This window comes from Odontesthes bonariensis, chromosome 2 (genome assembly GCF_027942865.1).
Source record: "Odontesthes bonariensis isolate fOdoBon6 chromosome 2, fOdoBon6.hap1, whole genome shotgun sequence".
NCBI classification, from domain to species: Eukaryota; Metazoa; Chordata; class Actinopteri; order Atheriniformes; family Atherinopsidae; genus Odontesthes; species Odontesthes bonariensis.
The window spans coordinates 22119117-22143006 of NC_134507.1; the positions used below are offsets into that span (position 1 = coordinate 22119117).

The 23890-nt window shown below is 39.6% G+C and overlaps 1 protein-coding gene across 1 annotated transcript; it reads right to left on the reverse strand.

The window, feature by feature from the left end:
* Window positions 1-657: 657 nt before the first annotated feature.
* Window positions 658-4247, reverse strand: six2a (SIX homeobox 2a). The gene is made up of 2 exons (XM_075485010.1): window positions 3367-4247; window positions 658-1946 (listed from the first exon to the last, which is right to left on the reverse strand). Exons 1-2 carry the CDS (start codon window positions 3924-3926, stop codon window positions 1634-1636), a joined length of 873 nt encoding a protein of 290 aa, XP_075341125.1. The 5' UTR covers window positions 3927-4247; the 3' UTR covers window positions 658-1633.
* Between the last annotated feature and the right edge of the window lie 19643 nt (window positions 4248-23890).

Below are 23890 nucleotides of genomic sequence, written 5' to 3' on the forward strand. Positions count from 1 at the left end.
CACACAGCACTGCAAATATTCGTTTGACACAATTTCAGTCTGCTCAGCTTCTTTTGACCCAGTTCTTGAATTGCCATCTGAGCTGCAAACGCTGGTAACACACACTGCATTAAGGGAAATTGCAGGGAAAGTCTTCTTCCTTCATTTTTTTTTACAGCTTTTACGATTACACTAGATCGACACCGAGCAGTGCACGACTGCTCACACATGAAGGATATCGATTTCTGCAGGCAAATGAGTCAAATGGGACAAGTTTTTGTTTTTTAGGTAATTCTATCCGATTATCCAACGTTGTTTGTGGATTGTTGGCTCAACGCACTTTTAAATGGGCCGATAATATAAAGATGGATTTGAGCATGCAGCTTACATCGATTTTGTTCCCAAATTCCAAACGTCCCAAACATTTAAAACAGATTAAAAAAGGGCGCATAAAATCATTGAAAATGCACACACAACATTCAGGAAAGCAAACTTTTCAACTGAAGGTTTCTGCTGCGGCTGCCCTGAAACATGTCAAGTGTGGAGCATCTATTTATAGTTGTCTCCGAGATTTCACCCATGTTGAATAACAGGAGACACATGTAGCCTAAAACAGGCGGCTTTTCTTTCTCCAAACAACAACAACAACAACAAAAAAATGCCAGCAGTCATTAAGAATCAAAGAAATCCTCGGTTTGAATTATGTACGTCTTTTTTCTTTTATTGTAAAGGGTATATGAAACTATAGGTGAGTCGCTTTATGGTTCATCGTTTATCGCAAAGTTTACATGCAGTCTCTTTCCAAATGAAGATGTAAATAGGCTACTAACAATATCAAGAGATTAAGATACGCCATCCTATCACGGCTCTCGTAAGACACTTGTAAAATACCATACCCCATCAGACCACCCTCCTCCTCCAAACGAGCAAACGAAATAACAAACAAGAGCAAAACAACAACAACAACAACAAAAAAGACTGCTCGTGGCTCTCTTGGAAAACCCCAAATGTAAACATGAAGGCAGGGGGTACCTTAACTCAGTGCCTTAGAGTCTGGTGACAGCCTACACCCCTAAAAGTGTAAAAACAGCGGTGATAGTAACAAGAATTAAGACACTTTATTGTTATTGTTTTCAACAATATAACATGTTACGTTATTACATTCCAGTAAAATACTTGATTTCCTTTCTTTCTTTCTTTTTTTCACCACTGCAAACTGATCCGTGTTAACAAGTCAAATAATCTCAATTATATTCATTTTTTTCCAATTATATTTTCTTCAAGCGAATTAAAGCAAAATTATACCAGTGGCGCGAGAACATGGTAGCCTACCTGCTGATCTCCTCTATGGAAAGTTCTTAAGTGCTCTGCTCTGGCCACGTGTTTCTACAAAATAACCCTCAAACAAGCGGACGTTCAATTTGGGGATAAGAGGAGGCAATGCGCCCACTTGTTGAAAAAAAAAATATATATATATTTTCAAAGTTGAATGTGAGACTAAATGATTTGTTACGGCGGCTGTTCTCGCAGTGTTCCAGTCTGTCTGCTTTGCACCTTGCCACAAGTGCTTGAAAAGTTTGCTCACGCCACCTCGTAAATTACTCTCCCGGACAAAAAAAAAAAAGTTGCTCTTTGTCCCTCTTGTGTGCCCTTTTTAGGAGCCAAGGTCCACTAGATTAGAAGACATAGGGTTCAGTATGGTGTCGTGGTGCAGTGAGTGGTGATGGTGCACCGACTCTGCACCGCCGGGCACCGGGATTGCGCTGGGTCCCGGCGGGGGCGCAAGGCCATGCAGGGACGGTAAACCGGTGTTCGAGCCGAGGAGCAGAGCCGGGCTCTGAGACGTGTGATCCGGTGTCCCCGAGGGTGTTTTATCGTCGTCTGAGCTCCCCAATAGAGTTTTATTTCCATTCATGGAAGAAGTCAATGGGTTGTGACTGTTGCTGTTGGAGTTCTCGTTGTTTTCTCTGTGAAAAGAAAACAAAATCACTCACGAGCTTGATGCACGTGTAGACAAACTCATGCAACAAGTAGCTTACGGCAGGAAAAATAAACACTGCAAGTTTTCTAACTGTGCGGAGTAAAAGCTAGAAAACCAAATATTAATAAATAAATAAAAATAATAATAAAAAAATGAACTAATTTAAATTTTTGGGAAAACAATAATTATCATTTAAAAAAAACAAAGACGCACACACGAGTGCACATAATGACATTAAATGGGCGGCAGTATCAAATGCGCCATATAGTTACACCGGCAGCCACAATGAGCTTATTAATGTATAGATGCTTAGTTTCATTATTTATTAATGCACCAGTCAGTAATGCATTCACGCGCACCTGTGCCAAGATGCAAACAATTAGTAGGCCACCGAAATAATAAGCGGCTCAGTCCACAGAGGTGGTGGTGGTGAACGGTGACAGGAGACAATAAATCTCCTCAGCTACTGAACGTTCATCAAGCATTTCTGTTCACAGCAAATTGAATTCAGCAGTAGAAAAGCTCGAAATGAACAATGTCCAGACGTCTGTAAATAACAAGACTAATGATTTCCAAACGTGTGCATTTTCGGTTACATGTGGCATTATGTGTGCAATGAGCCTTTTCTCAGCAGGATGACATGATTTACGTGAAGCTTTCAGCCCAAATTAGTAGCCAGAGGGTGAAAGAAGACACCAACCGAGCGAACACCTGACTGAAACACCTCTCCAAAACCTATCTGCCCGCCAGCATATGTGATTTCCAAACTTTGAAATGTACAGATTCCTTATGAAATGTCAACGGAGCTGACAGAATTAACGGCCAGACAGCCACATCAGTGCCACCGCAAAACACCTTTTAGACGTGTTCTGAGATGTTTACTCTGTGCTCTCTTCAGTATCTGGATGGTTAACAGTAGGCTACTTTTCTGATCTTGATATGAAAGACAAATTTCACATTATAATAAGCGTGGTTACTTAAACATAAAAGTGCAGCTTTTATAACCATGTTATCAACCTGACAACAAGCCTTTCATTTCAAGCTTTTCAACTTTTACACGGGGCCTACACAATTTCCACAAACATACAAACAAGCAGAAAAAGACTAAACCTGAAGGATGAATAAAAGCCGGATTCTTATATGATCTGTATCCTTGAGGTCGGCGGAGAGAATTGTGGATATAAGATAAGAACCGAACACTGGCTATGTTAAGATTCTGGAGATAACTTGTGAGACGTAGGTCAGCAAATTATTTTTGCACAAGCGCGCAGCAAGTGGTTGTGACTCAGCACCATTTTGTTTTAAATAAACACTCTTCCCTCTTGCCCCATATAGGAAGGTCACAAATAAGAAGCTTCTATAGTCGTTAATGTGTTTGAAGTATCTGTGTTAGGAAATGCTCCTACCTTTCCTTCGCCTCCGCTGCTCGATCTCGCTGCCGTCGGTTTTTGAACCAGTTGCTGACCTGTGTGGTCGTGAGTCCCGTGGCCTCGGCCAGCTCTCTTTTCTCCCGTGGGGATGGATAAGGGTTGTGGGTATACCACTCCCGAAGAACGCTCCTGCTCTTCTCTTTGAAGCAGTAGCTCGTCTCCTCTCCGTCCCAGATGGAGCGGGGCAGGGGGAACTTTCTCCGGACGCGGTACTTCCCTACAGCGCCGAGCGGACGGCCCCTCAGCTTCTCCGCCTCGATGTAGTGCGCTTTGAGCCACAGCTGCTGCAGCTTTGGGTGGTTGTGCGGCGAAAACTGGTGGCTCTCCAGGATCTTGTAGAGCTCTCGGAAGTTGCCCCGGTGGAAGGCAACCACGGCTTTCGCTTTGAGCACGCTCTCATTTTTGTGGAGGTGCTCGCACGCCGGGAGGGACCATAGGAAGCGCCCCAGTCGCTCAATGTTCCCCCCTTGTTGGAGGACTTCGCAGACACACGCCACTTGCTCCTGCGTAAAACCAAACGTCGGAAGCATGGACATAGCGACAACGTAAACCAAGACAGATTATATTGTGCCCTGCTTCCACGTTTGTCCTCTCAGTCTCTCGTTAAATCAAGACGCATTAAGTCCATAAGTGTTAAAAGGTCCCCAAAAGAGTAGCCTGAAACTTATAACTGCTAAAGGTTTGGCAATATCCAGCTGCGTACTGCAGAATAAGTTCGAACCTATTCAGCCATGCAAAACCCCAGGCGACAAATCCTCATAAAGTTGTTGAGAAAGAGAGAAAGTTGCTACTCCTTCCACCGTCCTCCTCCACCTTTTCTATGCTGTTTCAACATAAACTACTCACTGAGACCAGGCTCGCTGGCTCGTTTTAATAATATTATTCTAAGTTGGCAAGACAAGCGATTATATGAACTCTGATTGGTCGGTTATCTGACCCGGGGATGGTGAGGATAAGACAATAGCCTTAGTCAAATTATTTGCCATGGTTACGCTGTCACTCAAAGTAACCTGATATGCTTTGAGGTGGCTCCCTGGCAAAGTCGACCCGATTGTTCCCTTCATGACCAGCCCGCCTACTAATAGAAATATAGCACAGAATTTTCCCCTAAAACGTTTTTTTTTTTCTTCCTCTTCACTTTGACGGACACCAGAGGCAGCCAAAGAGCGCAGAGCTGTGGGGAGTGTGGAGAAGGAGAGCTGCGCTGATTCCGCAGCTGGGGGAAGGATGGCGCCAGAGCGCATAAAGACCGCTGCGGTGCGCCTTCACGCCTCTGGCAGCTCTCACAAATCAATCAAGATTTCCGCGATGTTTGGAACTTTAAAGTTAGGTAACCCATTATTCCAGAGAAGACAAATAACTGCTAACACACACTGCGACGCAGAAAGGTAAACGATGCTTGCTGAGATGCAGAAATGATAGAAAATAAAATAAACAAAAACAAATCAGACTGGATTTGAGAAAAATAGAGACTTTTAATACTTTTCTAATCTCCAGTCAGTCCAAGTTCATTTGATGCAGGTGGAGTGTATAACTAATGCAGAATATTAACAAATTGAAGCAAAATTAACACTGGACTTTTAAAAAGACAAGGAATGCAACTGATTCAGAAATTAGTTGATCAGAAATATTTGCATATATAAAAGTAATATTCTTAAAGAAGCTTGAGATTAATCTTGGAGGTTTAAATATTCTAAAACTAACAGATAATCCAAATAATACATTTCTATATTTATTATCCTTGTAGAAGTCACTTAATTATGAATTAAGGTAGTCACATCAAAGTGCAATGATGATAATGTTTATCATCTCATGCACGTGATAACAAAGATGGTGAATATCTAAACGAGTGGTGAGGCAGTGCGTGAAGGAGCGCACGCTGCGTGAACAAGCTTAATGTGTGCAGCCGGTCTAAAGGAGAGAGCAGCCCGCGTGTGCAGCAAACTCTGCAGGGCAGAGCAGAGAAAGTAGAAGGAGGCTCCGCCGGGTAACAGCTGAGAGGAAACATGGCATCAACCAGAACTCTGGTGAGACAAAAATCTTCTGTTTGTATATCTGAACGTCACGGTTTACTGCAGCATGGGAGGATGGAAGTCAGACATGATCAAAGTCGTAAACAGGGTCAGAAAACTGAGCCCCAAGTAATTATTTGATATGGAAATTACAAATAGGCTAAATTGGGGAAACAAAAGGAAGAGCTTGTAGGGAAAAGTGAGGGAGCAGAACGTAGGTTTTTAAAATGAATTCAGGAGAAAGTGGAGTAAAGTTGGCCTGCTTGTTAAGAGGAGCACAAAAACACGGTCAATCTTTCCTGCTGGCTTGGAGTTGGGCTCAGGTAGGGTATAGACACGTGTGTCACGCGGACAGACATGCGTGTTATTGACTGTTGGGCCAAAAGATTGACCAGTTGGTAGATTTCTATCGTCTCATCGTGGGACCTCTTCATTAGACAGGATTGTCAGCTAGACCCACGCAGAGTATCACATCGCTAGACACAGCTGCTCAAAAGCTCCCTCTCTCTCTCCCTCTCTCTCTCTCTCTCTCTCTCTCTCTCTCTCTCTCTCACACACACACACACACACACACACACACACACACACACTCCGGTAGACCTGCTGCAGCAGCGTCTCATATTTTAAAATATTACCTGGGCAGAAGAAAAGACAGACTGCAACTCAAAGAGGGGATGAACTGCCGCCGCTTGTTAAATGATTTGACACTTGAAGATATTTGTAGAAATATACTCGCGTTAAGTAATTGATAAGCAAAATTACATTTGTATTTAATTTCAGACCTCAATTTGCAAATATATATCAACAACACATATAAATTCTCTCCATAAGTAGTCGATTTCTCGTGCAAAAAAGAAAACAAACAAACATTTATAAATTAAAAAAAAACAAAAAACAATATTCGGCTGATACCAAACTCATTTAGTTTCACTTGTGACGCGGGTCAACTCTGCTCTGAATCAAGAGTCAGTATTTTTCGATGTGTTGAGGCTTGTTGCGATGGGCTTTTTCATTCAAGGCGCAGCTGTTTAAAAGAAATTATTACTGTAATCACGAAATGAGTTTATCATCAGTGATGAAGAGTGCTGTGAGGGGACCTTGATCCCTGTTTCCGCGTTGTGTTCTCCGTCCGTTTAATAAATTGACTTGGGTTTCGCCTGAAGCGCAGTTCTCAGAGTATTACGGAATTAGGCTGACTGATGGCAATCGTCAGGGGAGCGGGGGTCGCCTGAAATGGATAGCGAGAAAAATCACAGAGGTGATTTAACCTTAAACATATCGAGCTTAAACGAGATACTCCCGTTACCAATATGTTTTATTCCAACACATAACAATTATTTGGCAATAACAACAACAATAATAATAATGATGACAACAACAACAACAACAATAATAATAATAATAATGTTATATACTGTGAAAAAAGGACAGCTTTATTTCAGATTGCTCCTAAAAACTAAAGTTAAAAAACTAAAGTTAAACTCGCTGCTGTGAGAAAGTAAAAGCGCTTCTAAACACCGTTCGACAGACGTGAAATTTCAAACTGATTTCAGATAAAATGTATCATCTCCAACCATCTAACACAAACACCCAAATGCCTGTCGCAGTGGAGTCCAAAACAAACTGGAGGCTCTCCCACTGGTGAAAGAGGTGCTGCAATTACACTCACAGTGGTCACAGTGAGTTCTCCAGAGAAGTTATGGTTCCTATCAATTTAGAACATGTTTCAAAGTGTATCAAAAGGCCATTCAGATACATGTTGTAAAGCATAATAATTCATCCGCTTGACCTTACACACTCAAAATACTCCCAATGGGCTCTTGTTGAGAAATCACACAGATGGGTCACTGTATTTTATTTCTTTGATGTCGTTTTTTGTTGAGATTTCTCGGTTAAGTTTTACACCCCTGCTTTACAGCGCCAAATTAAGTTTTTGTCTCTCTGCATACGTACAAAGTGCAACTTTTCTGTCAGCAGTGGGACATATATCTCTAAATGACTTCTTTTTTTTTAAGTCACATTAATCATTTCAGGGGGTGATGACACCATGGCTGATGTAATGAAAACAGGGCCCATGCAGGCCCTGCAGGAGAGCACCTGCTGAGGATCATCCCGGCCACTTACTACATGATGCTGATGAGCTGATGCTCATTGTGAAGAAGAATGTTTGGACAATAGCTGCTTTTACTTATCATATTGGTTTGAATTGTTATTATTATCATAGCCCTCCTTAACAGTGTTTTTTGACTCTATGAGCCAGTTAAATGTGAATTCAACAAAAATTCATCTGAGAGGTTAAAGATGCTGATATTGAGGAAACTGGGTTGTCACTGCAGCAGAGAATATGTATTCAGCTTGTACAGGAGGAGAGCAAGCCATTATGACATGAACATAAGTACAAAGTATCTTCATTGCATTGTATTGGGTTCGGGATAATCAGAACTGGGTGTCTGCAACAGGCAGTGACAGGGCTCCAATGTCTTTCCTTTGACAGTGTTTGTAAACCACTTGTTTCCATGGATCAGCTTGATCAGAGAGCTCTGTCTCTGAAACGGTAATTATTACGGCCACTGATGAATGGAGATCACGTTTCTCCTAATAGCCAGCCTCCTATTTTCACAACCTCCCACCGCTCACCTCAGCCACTCTCCACCACGACCTCCACTAATTCAGCTGATTATTGCAAGATGTGTGTGTTGCTGTATGCGTTGCAAATAAACTGTGTTCGGGTAGGCCTGCAGGATTGAGATTGGACTTTTGTTCTGCGAGACTGAGACACACACTGAACTGAGACAGGCGCAACATCGGGTTGATTAGTGTCTTTTTTTTTTTGGGAGACAGAAAAAGAAATTATCAAAGCCAGAATCTTTGTGTCGATACTGGTTAAGCATATATGAATGAGGGCCTTTCCAATAATTGGTTGTTTACATCTATCTTGTTACCCCAGAGGCCAGGGCTATCCTATAGCGCAAGGAGGACATTTCATTAAACCACATAGCCAAGCAGCAGGGAGGGGTAGGCATGGGGGGATTGGGCAGACGGGTGGGTCTGTGTGTTTGTGTGAGGGTTCTGTCTTTATTTCATGAGGGGTCTGACCGGCCAGCAGGTTCATCAGATTGAGAGGTTTGGATTTCAGGCCCAATCTAAACTGTAAAGCCTTGCCTTGAAAAGACAGTTAAAAGGTGAGACAGGCATAACCTTCAGCCAATGAACATCACAGAGAAAACATCCACAGCCGAGTATGCAAAATCATACAGAAAAGTGACTTGTATGTCCCTCTTCTACCAAATATCTGCACGAAACTACATATAGTATCAGCTTCTGTATGTACACAATGTACACTATATATCGTATACAATACTATAGAGAGTTAACTTATGGAAATTCCATATTTAAAAAAAAATTGGATTGAATTGAACTTATTTACTTTTACTTAAAAATTGCTTGAGACTGTTTTTTTTTGGGTGAATTTGTGCAATAACTATATTCATTAAGTTCCTGAAAGTGGATATATAAAAAAATGCAGACTTCATTTGGAATTGATCTTATTTGATATTTGACTGTAATTAAAATAATAGATAATAAATTGCAAGGAAAAAAATGCAAAAATGACAATGAATAACTTTAATTTAGGCGTTGTATGATGATGTGCTGGTTAGTACTGTTGTCTTACCGCGAGAGGATTACTGTTTCAAATCTCGGCTGGGGCCTCTCCGTGTGGAGTTTGCATGTTCTTTCCGTACGTGCATGGGTTGTCTTCGGGTTCAGTCCAAAAAATATGCATATTACCTTTACTGGTGATTCTAAATGGACCCCGTGGAGTGAGTGTGCATGGTTGCTTGAGTCTGTGTTAGCTCTGTGATGGACTGGTGACCTGTTAAAAGTGTACCCCTCCTCTTGCTCTGTGGCAGCTGGGATAGAATGCAGTGGGTATTGAAAATGAATAAATCAACTTTACTTTATCTTCTTTCTTGAGGCAACATTGACTGAAGGGTAACTTATTTTCTGAAATCAGGGTAAATTAAATCATGAGCCAACAAAAACTTGTATATTTACTAGATGTAAGGAAAAAAAAAACAGAATCATAATGTTAGTCTAACCAAAACCAATATTTTGAAATGCATTTTCTTATATTAGAAAAATTTAAAAAAGCATTAGTTCAACTGATATTTAACTAAATCAGAATTTTCAGTCAGACTAACACACCCATTTGACTGAAAGCTGAATCATCAGTCCTCTAGCATGGACACATTCTAAAGGGCTCGGACCGGTTCAGGTGTTTGCTTCACAGCTCCTGTTGCAGGCTTTGAACCAGAAGTACCAGAAGTACCAGAAGTACCAGAAGTAACAGAAGTACCAGAAGTAACAGAAGTACCAGAAGTACCAGAAGTAACAGAAGTACCAGAAGTACCAGAAGTACCAGAAGTACCAGAAGTAACAGAAGTACCAGAAGTACCAGAAGTACCAGAAGTACCAGAAGAAACCAGTCAACAGAAGAAGAAGAAGAAGATGGCAGCAGCAGAGAATACTGTAACCATTAGTGATAAAGTCTATCTCATTGTTAAAAAAAAAAGAAAGAAAATAAAGCATACAGAATGTTTGAAATTTACAGACAAGTGAAATTGTTTGTTAATCATTTTGGTCAGTGAGGTTATAGGTCAACTATCCCCCTCTATATTGGAAAAGGACAGTTGTCCAATTAATTACTATGGTCAAGTTATAACCTTAGCTCCACTTAACTGAAATAAATGTGCATTAAATATTTTTTTTGTACATGCAAAAGGTTTGCAAAGTTAGAAAGACCAAAGTCCACACCAAAGAGACTTTTTCCCTCCCGCAGGAAGACGATGACATCTCTTAAACTGCCTGAAACACCTCGTTGGCAGCTCAGGCTTTTCTTTCTTAGCTTATCTACATCACTATTTCACACATTCTTGCTTTACCAGTTGCAAGTTTGGCAAGCCTAAAACACAGAATGAGCACCTGCCTTTTACTCTGGCCTATTTGACCAATCAGCTGACCAGTCGGAGCAGGTCTTTTGGGAGGGGGTCCTTAAAGAGACAGCTGCTACAACAGAGTACAAGAGGACCAACAGCATTATCGAGAATAAGAAATATATTCGGCTTTTTGATTCTTGAAACATTTGAAATGATTCACACCCTGAAAAAAATATGAACCTGTAAATTAGCTTGATATGGGCTCTTCAATGCTTTCAACAATACTTTTACAACAACAAAATTAGTCTGAAAGTTTTATGCGAATTTCACATAATTTCAGTTGAAACATTTTCTTAAGCGTTTAAGGTAATTAAAATCAGCCCATGCCCTCATGCAGCTATTCACTGGCCAATATTCCTTCACCAACCAACACGTCACTGCACACAGACTGCCCACCCACCACCACACTGCTGTGGAACAAACTTACACCCAAATTGCAGCTGGCCCGAGCATAGGAGCAAACAGCAACAAGTGTCTGTTTTTCTACTAGGCTGGTCATTGGAGCTGATGATTAGCTGTGTATGTGTCTCTGTGTTTGTGTGTGTGTTGGAGGGAGAGAGGGAGGGGGGTGAGTGGTGAGTGAACGAAAGACACCGAGTGCGTGCTGCTTGCTGCTGGGGTTAATTTATGCGATCAATCACTCCATTTGATTCTTGTTTATTTTCAGGAGTCACATGGTCATTTCAGCTGCACACTGAGCCCTTTATGCACTGCCAAGGCGTTTCCCCTCAACCACTAAGACTGTGTAGCATGCATTTGGCCATAATTTGTAGAGAAGAGTGGTTCCAGCACTTCTCAGATTTTTCACGGTTCCTAACCTTTATGGTGAAATCCCCTCAGACCTGTCTCTTGTCAAACTGGCAATGTGCAGAAGTGCAGGTATACGAGCTTTACACATACACTGATTTATATCAACTCTGTGGACTTGCTTTCAATGACTGCAGACACATGGGGCACAGGCTAAATCAAACAGCCTCTATATGGATTTTTAATTTTATTTATGCTTCTAAGCTTTAAGCTGTATTGTGATTTACACTGAAGTTATTTGTGAAAACTATTTTGTGTTCATTTGTTTGCTTAATTTGATGGCTTTTATGGATTTCTATGCACAGTCAGTTCAGTTCATGACAGTGTATATTCACAGTAAATAGCTAACCTGGGTAGAGATTAACCTGCTCCCACAAAGTATTTTGTAACAGCATGCAATTAAGAAACCACCATGGGACCAATATGTAGGATCAGATAAACCTCGGCCTGCTCTGCATCAAAGCAGTTGGAAGGCTGGGACATAAGTGGATCATGATAACCAGTTGCTTCTGATCATGTAACATTTCAAACAGAAAACAAATGCCTCTTTTGGCCAAAAACCCAAGGGAAGAGTTTGCCTCACCCCTAAAAAAAATAAAAAAGAGGACTTGACTATGACACAGCTATCCACAATGTTATTTCAGTGTGAATAAAGGCAAGAAGTGAGACCAGAACTTATTTTGGAAACTGGTTTAATGAAAAGAGAGAAAAAATAAAGCGAAGGAAGCACAAACACGAGAAATTACCACAGAGGGCTCTACAGTAAAATGGAAGGTTTTATAGCATGTCTTGTTAACTTACTCAAAAAAAAAAAAAAAAAATGCTGGGATGGCTGGTTTCTACATTTGTTTCAGAAGATGTCTGAATTCTTAACCTATTTTCTTTAAGTGAAATCAGTAGACTCTGTTGTCCTATGTGTATCGTATAGATCTTATAGTGTAGTGTTTCTTTACATACAGTACACACAGATCTGTCCACTCACAGTAAATGCCTGTAGCATTCCTTGATGCTTTTTACTCATGCAACATTCTTCCTTTTTTACAGTGCTGGAACTCGTATGTCAGGAAAGAATTTATCAAAAGCGACCGCAGTAATTAGCAATGTGCTAATGCTTGAATTTGTATCCATTCCTGTATGCAGGATTTTTACAACACTTTGTGGTTCCACTTGAAACACAAGGCTTGACCCCATGTCACTGGCCATATGGGCAGTAAATACTTCTGCTATAGAGTCAGTGGTTGTACTGATACTGTAAAGGACAAAGTCTTATGATACATCACACTTTATGATGTTTTATTGGCAAGAGGATGACCGACAATCAATCTTTGCTAATGCGACAGATTTTCTGTCTTACTCTGTCTTGATGCATTGGTCTGAAGAGATTCAGTTTTTGCCATATTGATCGATTGTCTAAAGACAAAATGTGAGAGTAGTTCTGTAAGAATTTAAAGAAATGCCGATGCTAGTATAGCAACATTCTCTAAGGAAAAGTGCTGATCTTTAGCGGATTTATATTGATACTAAAGGATTTACTCTGTATTGTGATGCTAAAGGGTTCTGACAAAACAGTATGTGATGCCAGGATCAGGTTAGATAGATGAAATCATAAATGTCTCTATGAATTCAGTCCCAATTCAGAGATAATTTTTAAGGTAATTTGAAGTTCAGTTTGAGAAAAAATATAGGTTAATGATAATAACGATAATAATTGGTTAACAATGGCTCTTTTTGAGTCAGTGCTCAATGAACCAGAGACTGTGTAGTGTTTTATGCCTCTAATTTGCCACTTAGTGATTCCCACCCTGCGTTTTTGTAGCCAGAAATAATGTTCAAGGAATGCATCTGACTTTAGAGAGCACAGCGCACATCCATTGGGTTACCACCAAAGCATTCACAAGTCGCTCAAAGTGGCCATGCACTTAATGATGCATTAGTCTATACAGTTAAGTTACATTGAAATAAATTGAAAATAAAAATAAATCCCCCACTTTGCAGTTGTCATGAACAGAGAAATCAGGTGTACACACCATAACTCTGGACCAACTTATTCATTTTCACTGTAAAGTTGGACATATACCATTGGAGTTGATGGATAGTGGTTTGGTATTAAGCCAGCCTGAAGTGGCCAGTCAAGGAACTGCAGATTTTGACTCGTCTGTATTGGTATTAATTTTTAAGCCCTACAAATTTCTCCTTAAAAATATTCTGAACCTGCAACCAGCTACATGTAAGGAATGTTATCAATTAGATCTGCAAATAAATAGAAAAGATTCACCAAAAGTAACTGGGATTCATCGTCTTGGCACAATGTCAACAAGTCCTTTAATCAAAATGACCACATGGGTCATTTGTTCATACCCTTAAATACGACCATTAATGGTGTTCTGTAAAGTACCACTACCACTCCTATGAGTGTTTCCACATCTGAACAGGCACCATTCTCATGCGTTTCATTTAACAAGCCACAAAATCCCTCACTGTGAGGCAGGAGGTGGTGTGTGTGATGTGTAACAGGACTTTCCATAAACAGGAAAATCAAATTATTAGCATCAAACAACCACATGAAATAAGTGTCAGACCAAAACATGATAAAAGCTTCTTTATTTATGTTAAATTAAGACAAAAAAAGTGGGACTTTCTGTAAAAAATAAAATAATAATATGTAAATATAAAAAATATATATGTGTATACATTTTTTTTCCCAACGTAATTGTAACCTTTATAGATGCCATCATTACTATTTGCATCCAGTTGCTCTCTTGATTTCTTAAGAAGTTGTTATAGGTGGCCCGCATGAACAAATGCCCCGTGGGGTTCTGTTTGGGAGACAGAGTCTCCACAATGAAAACACATCGGTGAAATTGCAATCTAAGTATGATTTACCCTCTGGATATCTCAAGTATCTGCACATAATGATTTGGTTATGCCAAAAAATAAAACCATTGAGATTAAAAGACTCTGTAAAACTCTGTGAAAAGACAGATAAGATAATTAAGTTGTTTGGGAAGTGAATCATGCTGTCATCACAACTCAGGTCACCTAAAGAAAGACAAGATCTACCTTTAGATCACTTGTTGACACCATGGCACCGTTGCACTGTCTTCATAGTTCAGTTTTGACTTCTAACATCTTACATTTTAGACATTCAAAATCTACAAATGCTATTTCTACCCTCAAGCCATCAAGAAACCCCATTATTAATGTATTGACTTTCATCATCTTAATGACTTCTCTCACATTGAACCAAACCATCCATCAAACTTTTAGTTCTATTAAACTCACTATTGAGTATAATATGAGATAGTGTGAAGATGAAGGAAAGTGTTTGCTTTGTAAATTGAAGTGCGGCACAGTGTATCACTCATCTGTTTTCATATGGAAGCATTGGATTTCATGATTGCTTTTTAATTCTGCCTGCAGGGTTTATTAAATGCCTACAAACCCCCGAACACTTTGTCCAGGAAACTAACAATTATAGTCAATCTGAGCATATGGCAGCCACAGCTGTTTGAGAGAAAAGATGGGGCTTTGGCTGAGGAACTACCTCATGCACCATTACACTTTACAAAGATTTAGTTTCTCCATACAGTGTTGCTTTTTATGCCAGAGATTCAACTTAAAAAAACTCAACTTTTTTTTTACCAGCCTCTTTAAGCTAAAGTAAAACTTTCCATTTACAGCATGAATTTTTTAATTGTACAAAATGACATAACTTTTATTTTCATAATGATTTACACATATGTTTGGTCCCTGATCAAATATTTTTTCTTCTCCCTTAAGTCCTTGTGCCATGGTATGGCTAAAGCTCTTGTACTATTTATTTACGATTATTTATAAACTTTTACAAACCCTCAGTCTAATATTTCTTTATAATGTTTAGGTTCCATTCGTCTTATTTGTGACAGTTTCAAAACAGACTCAAGTAGGTTTTTACTGTGGTTAGATACATTCAGAAGTGTTATTATATAACAAATTTTCAGTAGGAAATAAAAAATAAAAATGAAATAAAATAAAATAAAAATAAATCAGGATTTTAGGAAATGTAACATTTTTTAATTAGTCTTAGAGATTAATGTTATGAAATATGGCATATTTAGGCATGGTTAGGTCAGAATGATAAAATCCAACCCATTTAATTCTATTTGAATGACATTTTGAAATTATCTCTGAAGTTCTTTGACTTCCTCCTAGTACTTCTTGCGCAACTTGTGAGAATCCACCAATCATGATTGATAACAACCTGCCTAAATGGTAATGAATGGCGCCTCTACAACTGCTATAGTGTGCAACCTGCTGCGCAAGGAGGGGTTTTGGAGGCAGAAATGAAGCACAGCAGAGAGAGAGGGCCCTGCAATTTGCATCATTTCAAATGTCCGAGCCAAGTCCACCTTCTTCTTAAGGTCACCAAGTTCTGCTTTAGCATCTTTCCCTTGGGATACTTACACACAGTGAGGGGTTAGAGACTGAACCAACAACTATATCCTTGACCAAACAACATGTGGGATATAAACTTCAGACTCTGCTGTCAAAATTCCTTGTTAAAAAAAATCCAGTATGATAAAGTATATAGAAAATGTTCATAGAATAGAATAGAATAGAATAGAATAGAAGTACTTTTTTCATCCCAGCTGGGATGAATTACTTCGCAGTTGTGGCATACAGACAAGTAAAAATAAAAATAAAAATAAAAATAAAAATAAAAATAAAAATAAAAATAAAAATAAAAATAAAAATAAAAATAAAAATATATGTACAGCAAAAAGTGCAACAATGTAGTTGTGCGAGATTGGACTTTGCTTCCTGGACAGAAAAGAAGACACTTTATTCTGTGGATAGGTTCAATCTGTATGTATAATTCCTATAAAGCTAAAAATAGCCCAAATTATGACCATAATTCATAGCTGCTGTATGGTTATGTTCTGCCGTTTCTGTAAGGCGCACAAACACTATTTTATGTATGTCTATAATGATTAATACATACAATTTGAGATTAATATGACTGATATTACTGAATTACCCTAAACTTTGACTTCTTTGCTGGCTCTGATGTTATGACAATAGAGCTGCTAAACTATCTGTTATACTTTCTCTGGGTTCATTTTCCAATTTCCGTCCTAAATATGCTATATAAAAACAAATAAAAATATGCTATAAATCTCTGGTCCTTACAATATAGAAAGGATCAGAAGATAATCAAGATAATGGTAGGTAATTCAATATAAACACAAGTAGGTAGGTAGGTAAAGAGGAATTCAGCATGCCTGCAGACAAGTTACACTTACTGCATGGACCCATGTCAGTGTAGATTCCCAGTCACCCAGGTCATGGTAATCCCAAGAGTTTGGATAAAAACAACTGGACTTCTCCTTGGTTCTTGATGACATTTCACCTCTCATCTTAAAGGCTTCTTCACTTCTAAACTAGTTGGTGGGGAGTATCAGCTATCAGCCCTTATTCAAGATCTTAGGATTACTTTTACGATTACTGCATGGGCCACTCTCTCTTTTCTACAACTCCAACACATTTCCACTACCAACTTGTTACATACAAATGCTTACATTTCCCACTCAACCTAACTAGTTAATTCCTCTTTGGCTCTGATTCTATCAAATGACCTCAGTGTGAGAGGAGGACCATTACTGCACTCGTGTTTTGGATACTGGAAACACTTCAGTTAATAAGTGCCCATTTGTCTGTTGATTACTGCAAGCTAGTTTTGGTTCAGATCGTCTGTCTGCACTTTTAACCAACTTTTACGATATGGTGAATCTTATGGCTACAGGATATGCTTCAGTATTTCCCCTGTCACAAAGTAAGTTGAACAGCCCTGCATAGAACTACCATCAATGTGCTTGTACTTTTCTTTTCCTTGAGTGTGGCGTTTCACTCTGGAAGACCTCTCCAGACCACCAAAAATAAAGCCTGAGATGAGTTGATAATGATGCACCACATGAGCTACAACAGACCCAAAGCTCCTTGTATCAGATCTGGAGGTCATCTCCAGTGAAGACATGTCTGTCGACTTGCAGAGGGATGATGAGCTTTCACACAGGCAAGAGGGGATTACTGTCAATTGCTCCCAAATTGCAATAATACCCGATGCAGGGCCACCCACACATGTGCTGAGAGACAAGTGATAAATTGCTACACATGTCCATTCCACAGTGGCAACTCCTGATACCAGCACACAGCCCCCAATAATCTGCAGTTGAACACCCCTTACTCTATGAGACATTGAAAATCTAAAATCCTAACAAGGGTATGGAGGTTTAAAAAAGAGCTGTTTCAGGAATGAGCTTGATATGTAAATATTATTTGTAAACATCTATTTCGGAATTAGTACTTTTCCCAATAAAAACAAGCTGAAGCTTAACTTAAATTTAATCAGATCTTCAAACTTTTGTCATGTTTTTTTTCTAATATTTCCTTTTACATTCACCTTATAAATTATTCAACGATTTATTCAACAACCTAGCACCCTATCACACTCACTGGTAATGCATTTAAGAATTCCAAAGAAAAATTGTTTATCAATTCAAAATGAATACAGCATATCATATTTAGAAACTAAACCCTTCAATGTGCTCTCATATGAGGATACACAGTAATTAGTTCTGATCGTATCATTCCTCTACCAAAGAGCCAAGCAGATGGCTAATCCAGTCCCGCTATCTAATCAGAGCAGTCATTCTAATGACAGTATAATTTCATAAAAGGCCTTTGTCTCAAATATTCAGGAGCGGCATGGGGGAGATCGGAGATATTCATCATCAGCGCAGATTGGAAACAGGCCCTAATAAATGACACATTTGTTTCCTGTCTGTGTGTGTTAGGGGAAAGGCAGAATGCATTGACTGTGGTATGGTGGGCTTGTGTGTGAATGAGGGGGTGACATGGTTGGAGTGTGTGGGTGGACAGCAGCTGCCTTGCTCTCCATAGCACTTCTCTGAGTATGCCTGTGCATGCATGTTTGCGTGTACTGGTGTGTGTGTGCGTGATGGATGAGTGTGCGTGCTGTGTCTCTAACTGGTAAAAGAATCAGAGTTCAGAGGAGCTAATAGACGAGGCATTAATGCAGAATTTACACCTTCAGGTCAGGTCAACAAAAACCTAATCAGCGCTTAGAATGTAGCTGGTAGCTGAAAATGGTATGTGTGCCGTCTTACCATTACTAAACCCACACAGAACTTTTCAGCACTAGTTTTCTCTCACTCCTCTTTCTTTATTTTATTTTAAAATGAATGTTTAACAAAACACAATACAGCTTAAAAGGACCATAATGAAAAAGGACACCCCTAAAATCAGATGTGGCAGTAAAATCCAGCCATGTCCTCTTTGTGCACGCATGTCTGTGTCTGTGTGTAGAGCACAGAGATATCAACCCGTGAAAAGACGGTATTTACCGCACAGCAGGAAGTCACAGCAGAGCACAGAAAGACAAAAATGTGGGACATGTGGCAGGATCTTCTTTTTCCTGACTTAAAGCTCAGTGCTGTTTATCAAGGTGTAACTCAGTTTGCCTTTTGAGGCAAACTGCATGTAGCCTGAAGCTGTGCTGCTGCTTTGGGAAGGTGTGCTCTGGGGTCGGGAAGTGAATATGACACGTACATACACGCACACACAGATTCATGGTGCATCTTTGCCGGACTTACTTACTCTCAGATCCTGGTCCCAGTTTTGTGTTGGGTTGACAGAAGGGGCAATCAGATTTGTTGCAGCTAGAGACATATTTACATCATCCAGTATAATCTTATCAATAAAAGCCAAGAGGACAGCAGCTCACCATAATTCACAACAGACAGGGATCAGCACAGCTGCTCAGAGTTCAGGTTCCTCTGAAGCAGCGGAGGAGATGAAAGGAAAACATACATCAGCAACTAAGGAGCAGTGGGACAGGAAAAAAGAGACAAAGAGAACAGATAGAAAAGAACATATTAATTATTATTTTCATTATTGTTCAATATCTTATGTCATAAAATGAAGAGAAAGGGAAAAGAAAATTCTGCATGTTTGCTTTGACATCAGAACAAGTACATTTTAATTCAAATTATGGGTGTAATAGAGAAACAATCCAGAGTTCTCACTTTACTCACTTTACGTTCTGTTTATCAGCTTCTGTGCTACTCGTTATTTTTGTCAGTTGCTATTTTCATAATTCAGCTTTTTGTGAACTAGTTTGTGACTATATAAAATTCTGTTTCCCAAAAAATTATTTGACATTAAATCTGAAGTTGAATGCAACTTTTAAACAAAAGAAAATTGAGCTTAGATCAAATAACTCTACATCTGTTAAATAAAATTTGACCTATTTTGCATTATCAGAAAGCAACATCCTATGAGAAAGATGAATTAACTTTTCATTCAACTGAATTGCTTGTCAACAAACCCCTGGAAACAAGTGGTGAGCTGATTAAGTCAGTACGAATCAATAGGAGCTCACTCTCATGTATTCCAACAATCAATTCTTTTTTTGTCTCCCTGTTTTTATGAAATTAGGTGTCACGTCTCATTTTGGAACGATGCTCTCCAAATGCTTCATCATTGGCCTTCTAAGTTTCACTGAAGACGCAGGCTGACCTCACCAATCACAGATCAAAGTCCTCTGGTTTCTGGTCGGTCAGGTTAATCAAAGGACCACCCTGAATAACCAATCAGGTAACATCTTACTAGACTTAAAGGAATTACGCTGCTTTTGACAAGCAACTATGTGCGCTTCCTGTGGTGGTGTACATATTCAAGGAAAGCCAGTGTCCAAGTTCATATTACATCAGTCACTGGTTATTTAGATTTGCTTGACTAGGGCTTTAAAAGACATGGGTATGCAAGCAAAACAATGACGAGTGAGGCAGCTGTTAGAAGGTAAAACAATACGAGGTTAATACGTAAAGTGCTTAACTGTGCAACATCACAGATTATCCGCACTTTTTATTTTCATCTTTTAATTCTTTTGTATAGCAAGTATTTCATTAAAACAAATCTACAAATCTTCAATTTGAAACGAGAGTTTCTGAAGAAATGTTTCAGTAAAGATTCAGTAAATAGTGAGCCTGAGGTGTGTATGTGTCCTTGTATGAGTGTGTGTTGCTAAGAATGGAGCACTTGTATCACTTGCCCCCATTTGAGGGGAAGTGACATGAGATACTTAAAGACCAAAATTGCCTCACTTAGCCAAACAAACTGGCTCTCCTGACGTACACACACACACACTACACTCACAAGTCTTGAGCTCTCTAATGGCCAATAAACTCAGGATGTTCATTCCTCCTCTCAGGCTCACAAAAACTGAACAGCGAAATTATTGAGAGTAAACGGATTCCACTGTAGCTCTACCTAATGACCACACACACACACACATACACACACACACAGAGTCTGGGGGTCAATGAAGGCTGAAGCAGATAGGATGTACATAATAAGCCTAACATGGCTTTTATAAGCCTTCAGTTCTTTTGAGACGGCATCGGCTGGGAGAAAACCCAGGCCTGCATATAAAAATACTGAGCATTCTGGAGCAAGACTTTGAAGTTTTTCTGCTTGAACTGCCATTTTCAACTGAAGAGACAGTAAGGGTCATTTGTTCATTCATATATAACAGTATTTAAGACCATACGCTTAACCAAGTTGCATTTCTATACATGAAAAAGATTGAAACCTGTAAAGAAATCAACATTGAGTCAAAACTATCAGTGATAATCCCAACAAACCACTGAAGTTCTCAAGATCTTTGAAGAAAGACAGATGTATAACTATTAAACAGAAGTAATACAAAGTACAGTTAAAGGCTTTTGATGCTGAGACGCAGAGATCACTCCCAAAAATGTACAGGGCATTTCCTTCCTTGTCTTAATACTCCCACTACACCCATTTGCAAATTATTGTCCTGTCTTGGCTGATAAATCCTCTTTCCGTCTAAAGGAAAAATTTAGCTATAATCCCGCTTCAAATTTAAAGAATTCTGTCACTTTATAGGGATTGGCCTAACAGTGGAATCGACTGGGTACTGCACACTGCAAGTGTGTGTGACTGAATGAGACAGAATCCAACCACTCCAATACTTCTAATGGTTTCTTAAGGGACCATATGTCCTTTGCGTCAGCACAGCAGCAGTATGGCCTCTTCAGTTACAGTCAGTTCAGTGTGAAAGACAGACATGTTGTATAATAGAGGGTGGGAGGTAGAAGGTGGAGGGCATTAGGTTGTGAGTGTGGAGCAGGAGGAGGGGGTTGTGAGGGCGTTTTTGCAGAAGCAGATTGCTCCGTATTGCTTTACCATCAATAAATCTAGGAACTCACTATAGTGCTGACATAAATTAGCCTGCTCACCCAATCCATCTACCCATCTAAAACCAAACTACCTCTTCAACCTTTTTCTTAGACATACACACATGGACCTATACACAGCTGCTGCACCCAAACCTGCCCCCACAACACTGCTGCAACTTTATGGCAGTGAAAGTCATGCTATCTACTTACACACACATGCAAAAAATCTGCCTACAAGTAAATACATGCATCCCTACATGCACCACATACACACTCACACACGGCAGCGCAGACACCCACAGAGTTTGGGGTAATTAGTAGTATTTCTCAATGGTGAATATGCTTCCTCTTAAGGGTCACTGACAGCAAAACGCTTGTTAAAGTTTATATTCCCTGATGGGGCGAGAAAGAGCGAACTAGAGGGAGAGTACACTCTCATTAACACAGTGATGTGTGTTTGTGTGTTCATGTGTACACCCGGAGTTTAACGTGTGTGTGTAACTGTCTGGGTGGTGTTTCCGTGCTCTAGCTAAGCCTTGTAACGGCGAAAAGAGACAGACACTCAACAGTATATACGTAAAAAAAAAAAAGAGAGACAGTGTGTTTTATATTGCATATTAGCTTACAGATGATGCCTTCTTTGTTTTACAGTCTGGGACAATGGAGAATTGTTTGAAAATAAATATGAAAAAAAGTGGAAATGGGAAATAATTATGCAGTAAAAATACTTAACTTGCATGAAATGACTAATTCACTTTCAAGTTGTTGAACAGAAGTCAGCTTTCAAGCTAATATGTCAGATATTCTCCAGGCCAAACATTGCCATTCCAAGATTTTCGAGATCTTGTCACACTAAACAACTTTTGAAAATGAAAAATTTTATTTAGATGAGAAAAAGTGGTGGACTTATTGCACACAACCATAACCATTTGTAGCAATTAAGAAAAAAAAAATCCATATACCCATTTATTCAGAGTGTAATGACAAAAAGAATTTGACTTATTAGAATGTAAAAGAAATAACTACCGTATATAATTGATCATATAAAACCGATGCTAACTGTTCTAACAAAAAGAGAGATAAAAACACATCAAAATACAATTTAGAAATTCCATCTATGTTTGGGCCCTGGTTCACTCTCCGCATCAGATAATTTTCCTTTTTACGAAAAGGATGTGGGAGATTTCACAAGACTCAGCAAAAAAGCTGCTCTGAGGCACTTTTGACATTTTAAAACACACACACTTTTGGTGAATTAAAGAGATTCTGTAGATAGCTCTGAAAGCTTATCCTGTGCACATCAGCAAATTCTAAAGCTCTTTTTCTTATGTGATCATTTTAGGTAATTTAATAAATTCCCAAGGCTCAGTGTGGAATTAGAAGAAGCTAGACTTTGGTCAGAGGAGAGCTTTTAAGAAGCCAGGGAACATACATCAGAGGCCCAGCAGTCGATGGTAATGTAATGAATGTTAACATTTACCTGCCTCTCACCTTTCCTGTTGGTATATACCCACAATCCAAACTGCATTTGTTAAAGTATCGGCCCACTCTGTTTTCATAAATATGTTGTATCTCTGTATTTTGTTTCTTTCTCCACTCTAGTCTTCTTGTCCCGGCTTGGAAAATGAATATTTGGTGTTTTAGTGAAGGGTTAAAGTGTGGTTAGCTTGTGTGTGCGCTTTTGGGGATGGTGTTGCAGAGGGTTGTTCCAGATGCCAGAACTAGCACTTCTGGTTGGAATAAAGACGTCTGAGTTTTCGTCGGACATTTAGTGCAGACAGACGGGGTGAAGGAAAGGCTTTTTGAAACTGCAGTCCAAGAGCAACAGAAAACGCTCCCCATTGACCATGTGGTCAAAAAATGGGTGTGGAAGGAGAGGCCGTATCTGGCATGATGCCTTGTATGAAGGGGGAAAAAATATACCCGCCTCGGCCCACAGTTTGCCCTATCTACTGCCAGCTGCAGGCTGTGGGTGTATAATAGAAGAAGAGAGAGACAAAGATAGAGGAAAACAGATAGGACTGAGAAGGAAAGACAGGCAGACAGAGAGACAGAATCATGTATAAAAGCGCCAGGGAGGAGGATAGTGAGAAGCATGGAGGCATATCATGAACAAGGTCAGAAAGACATCGCTTGGCAGAACAGGAAATGATACAGGATATATCCTCTCCTTCTCTCCCTCGCTGTACTATCTGAGGCCTGTTTGTAAGTGACAGCGCTGCATAGGGAAGTTGACATTGCTGAGGTATGAATTTCACCCGTTCATACTTTTGCAGTAAACACAAAATCCAGGCTGTATGTCTGGATCAGGAGCAAGGCCCATGACCCTTGAGTGACCCCATCGGAGCAGACGGCAGGTTTTTATTGGCCAGTCAGATTCAATTTATTGAACACTATGCAACTCTATTCGCAGCTTTCTACT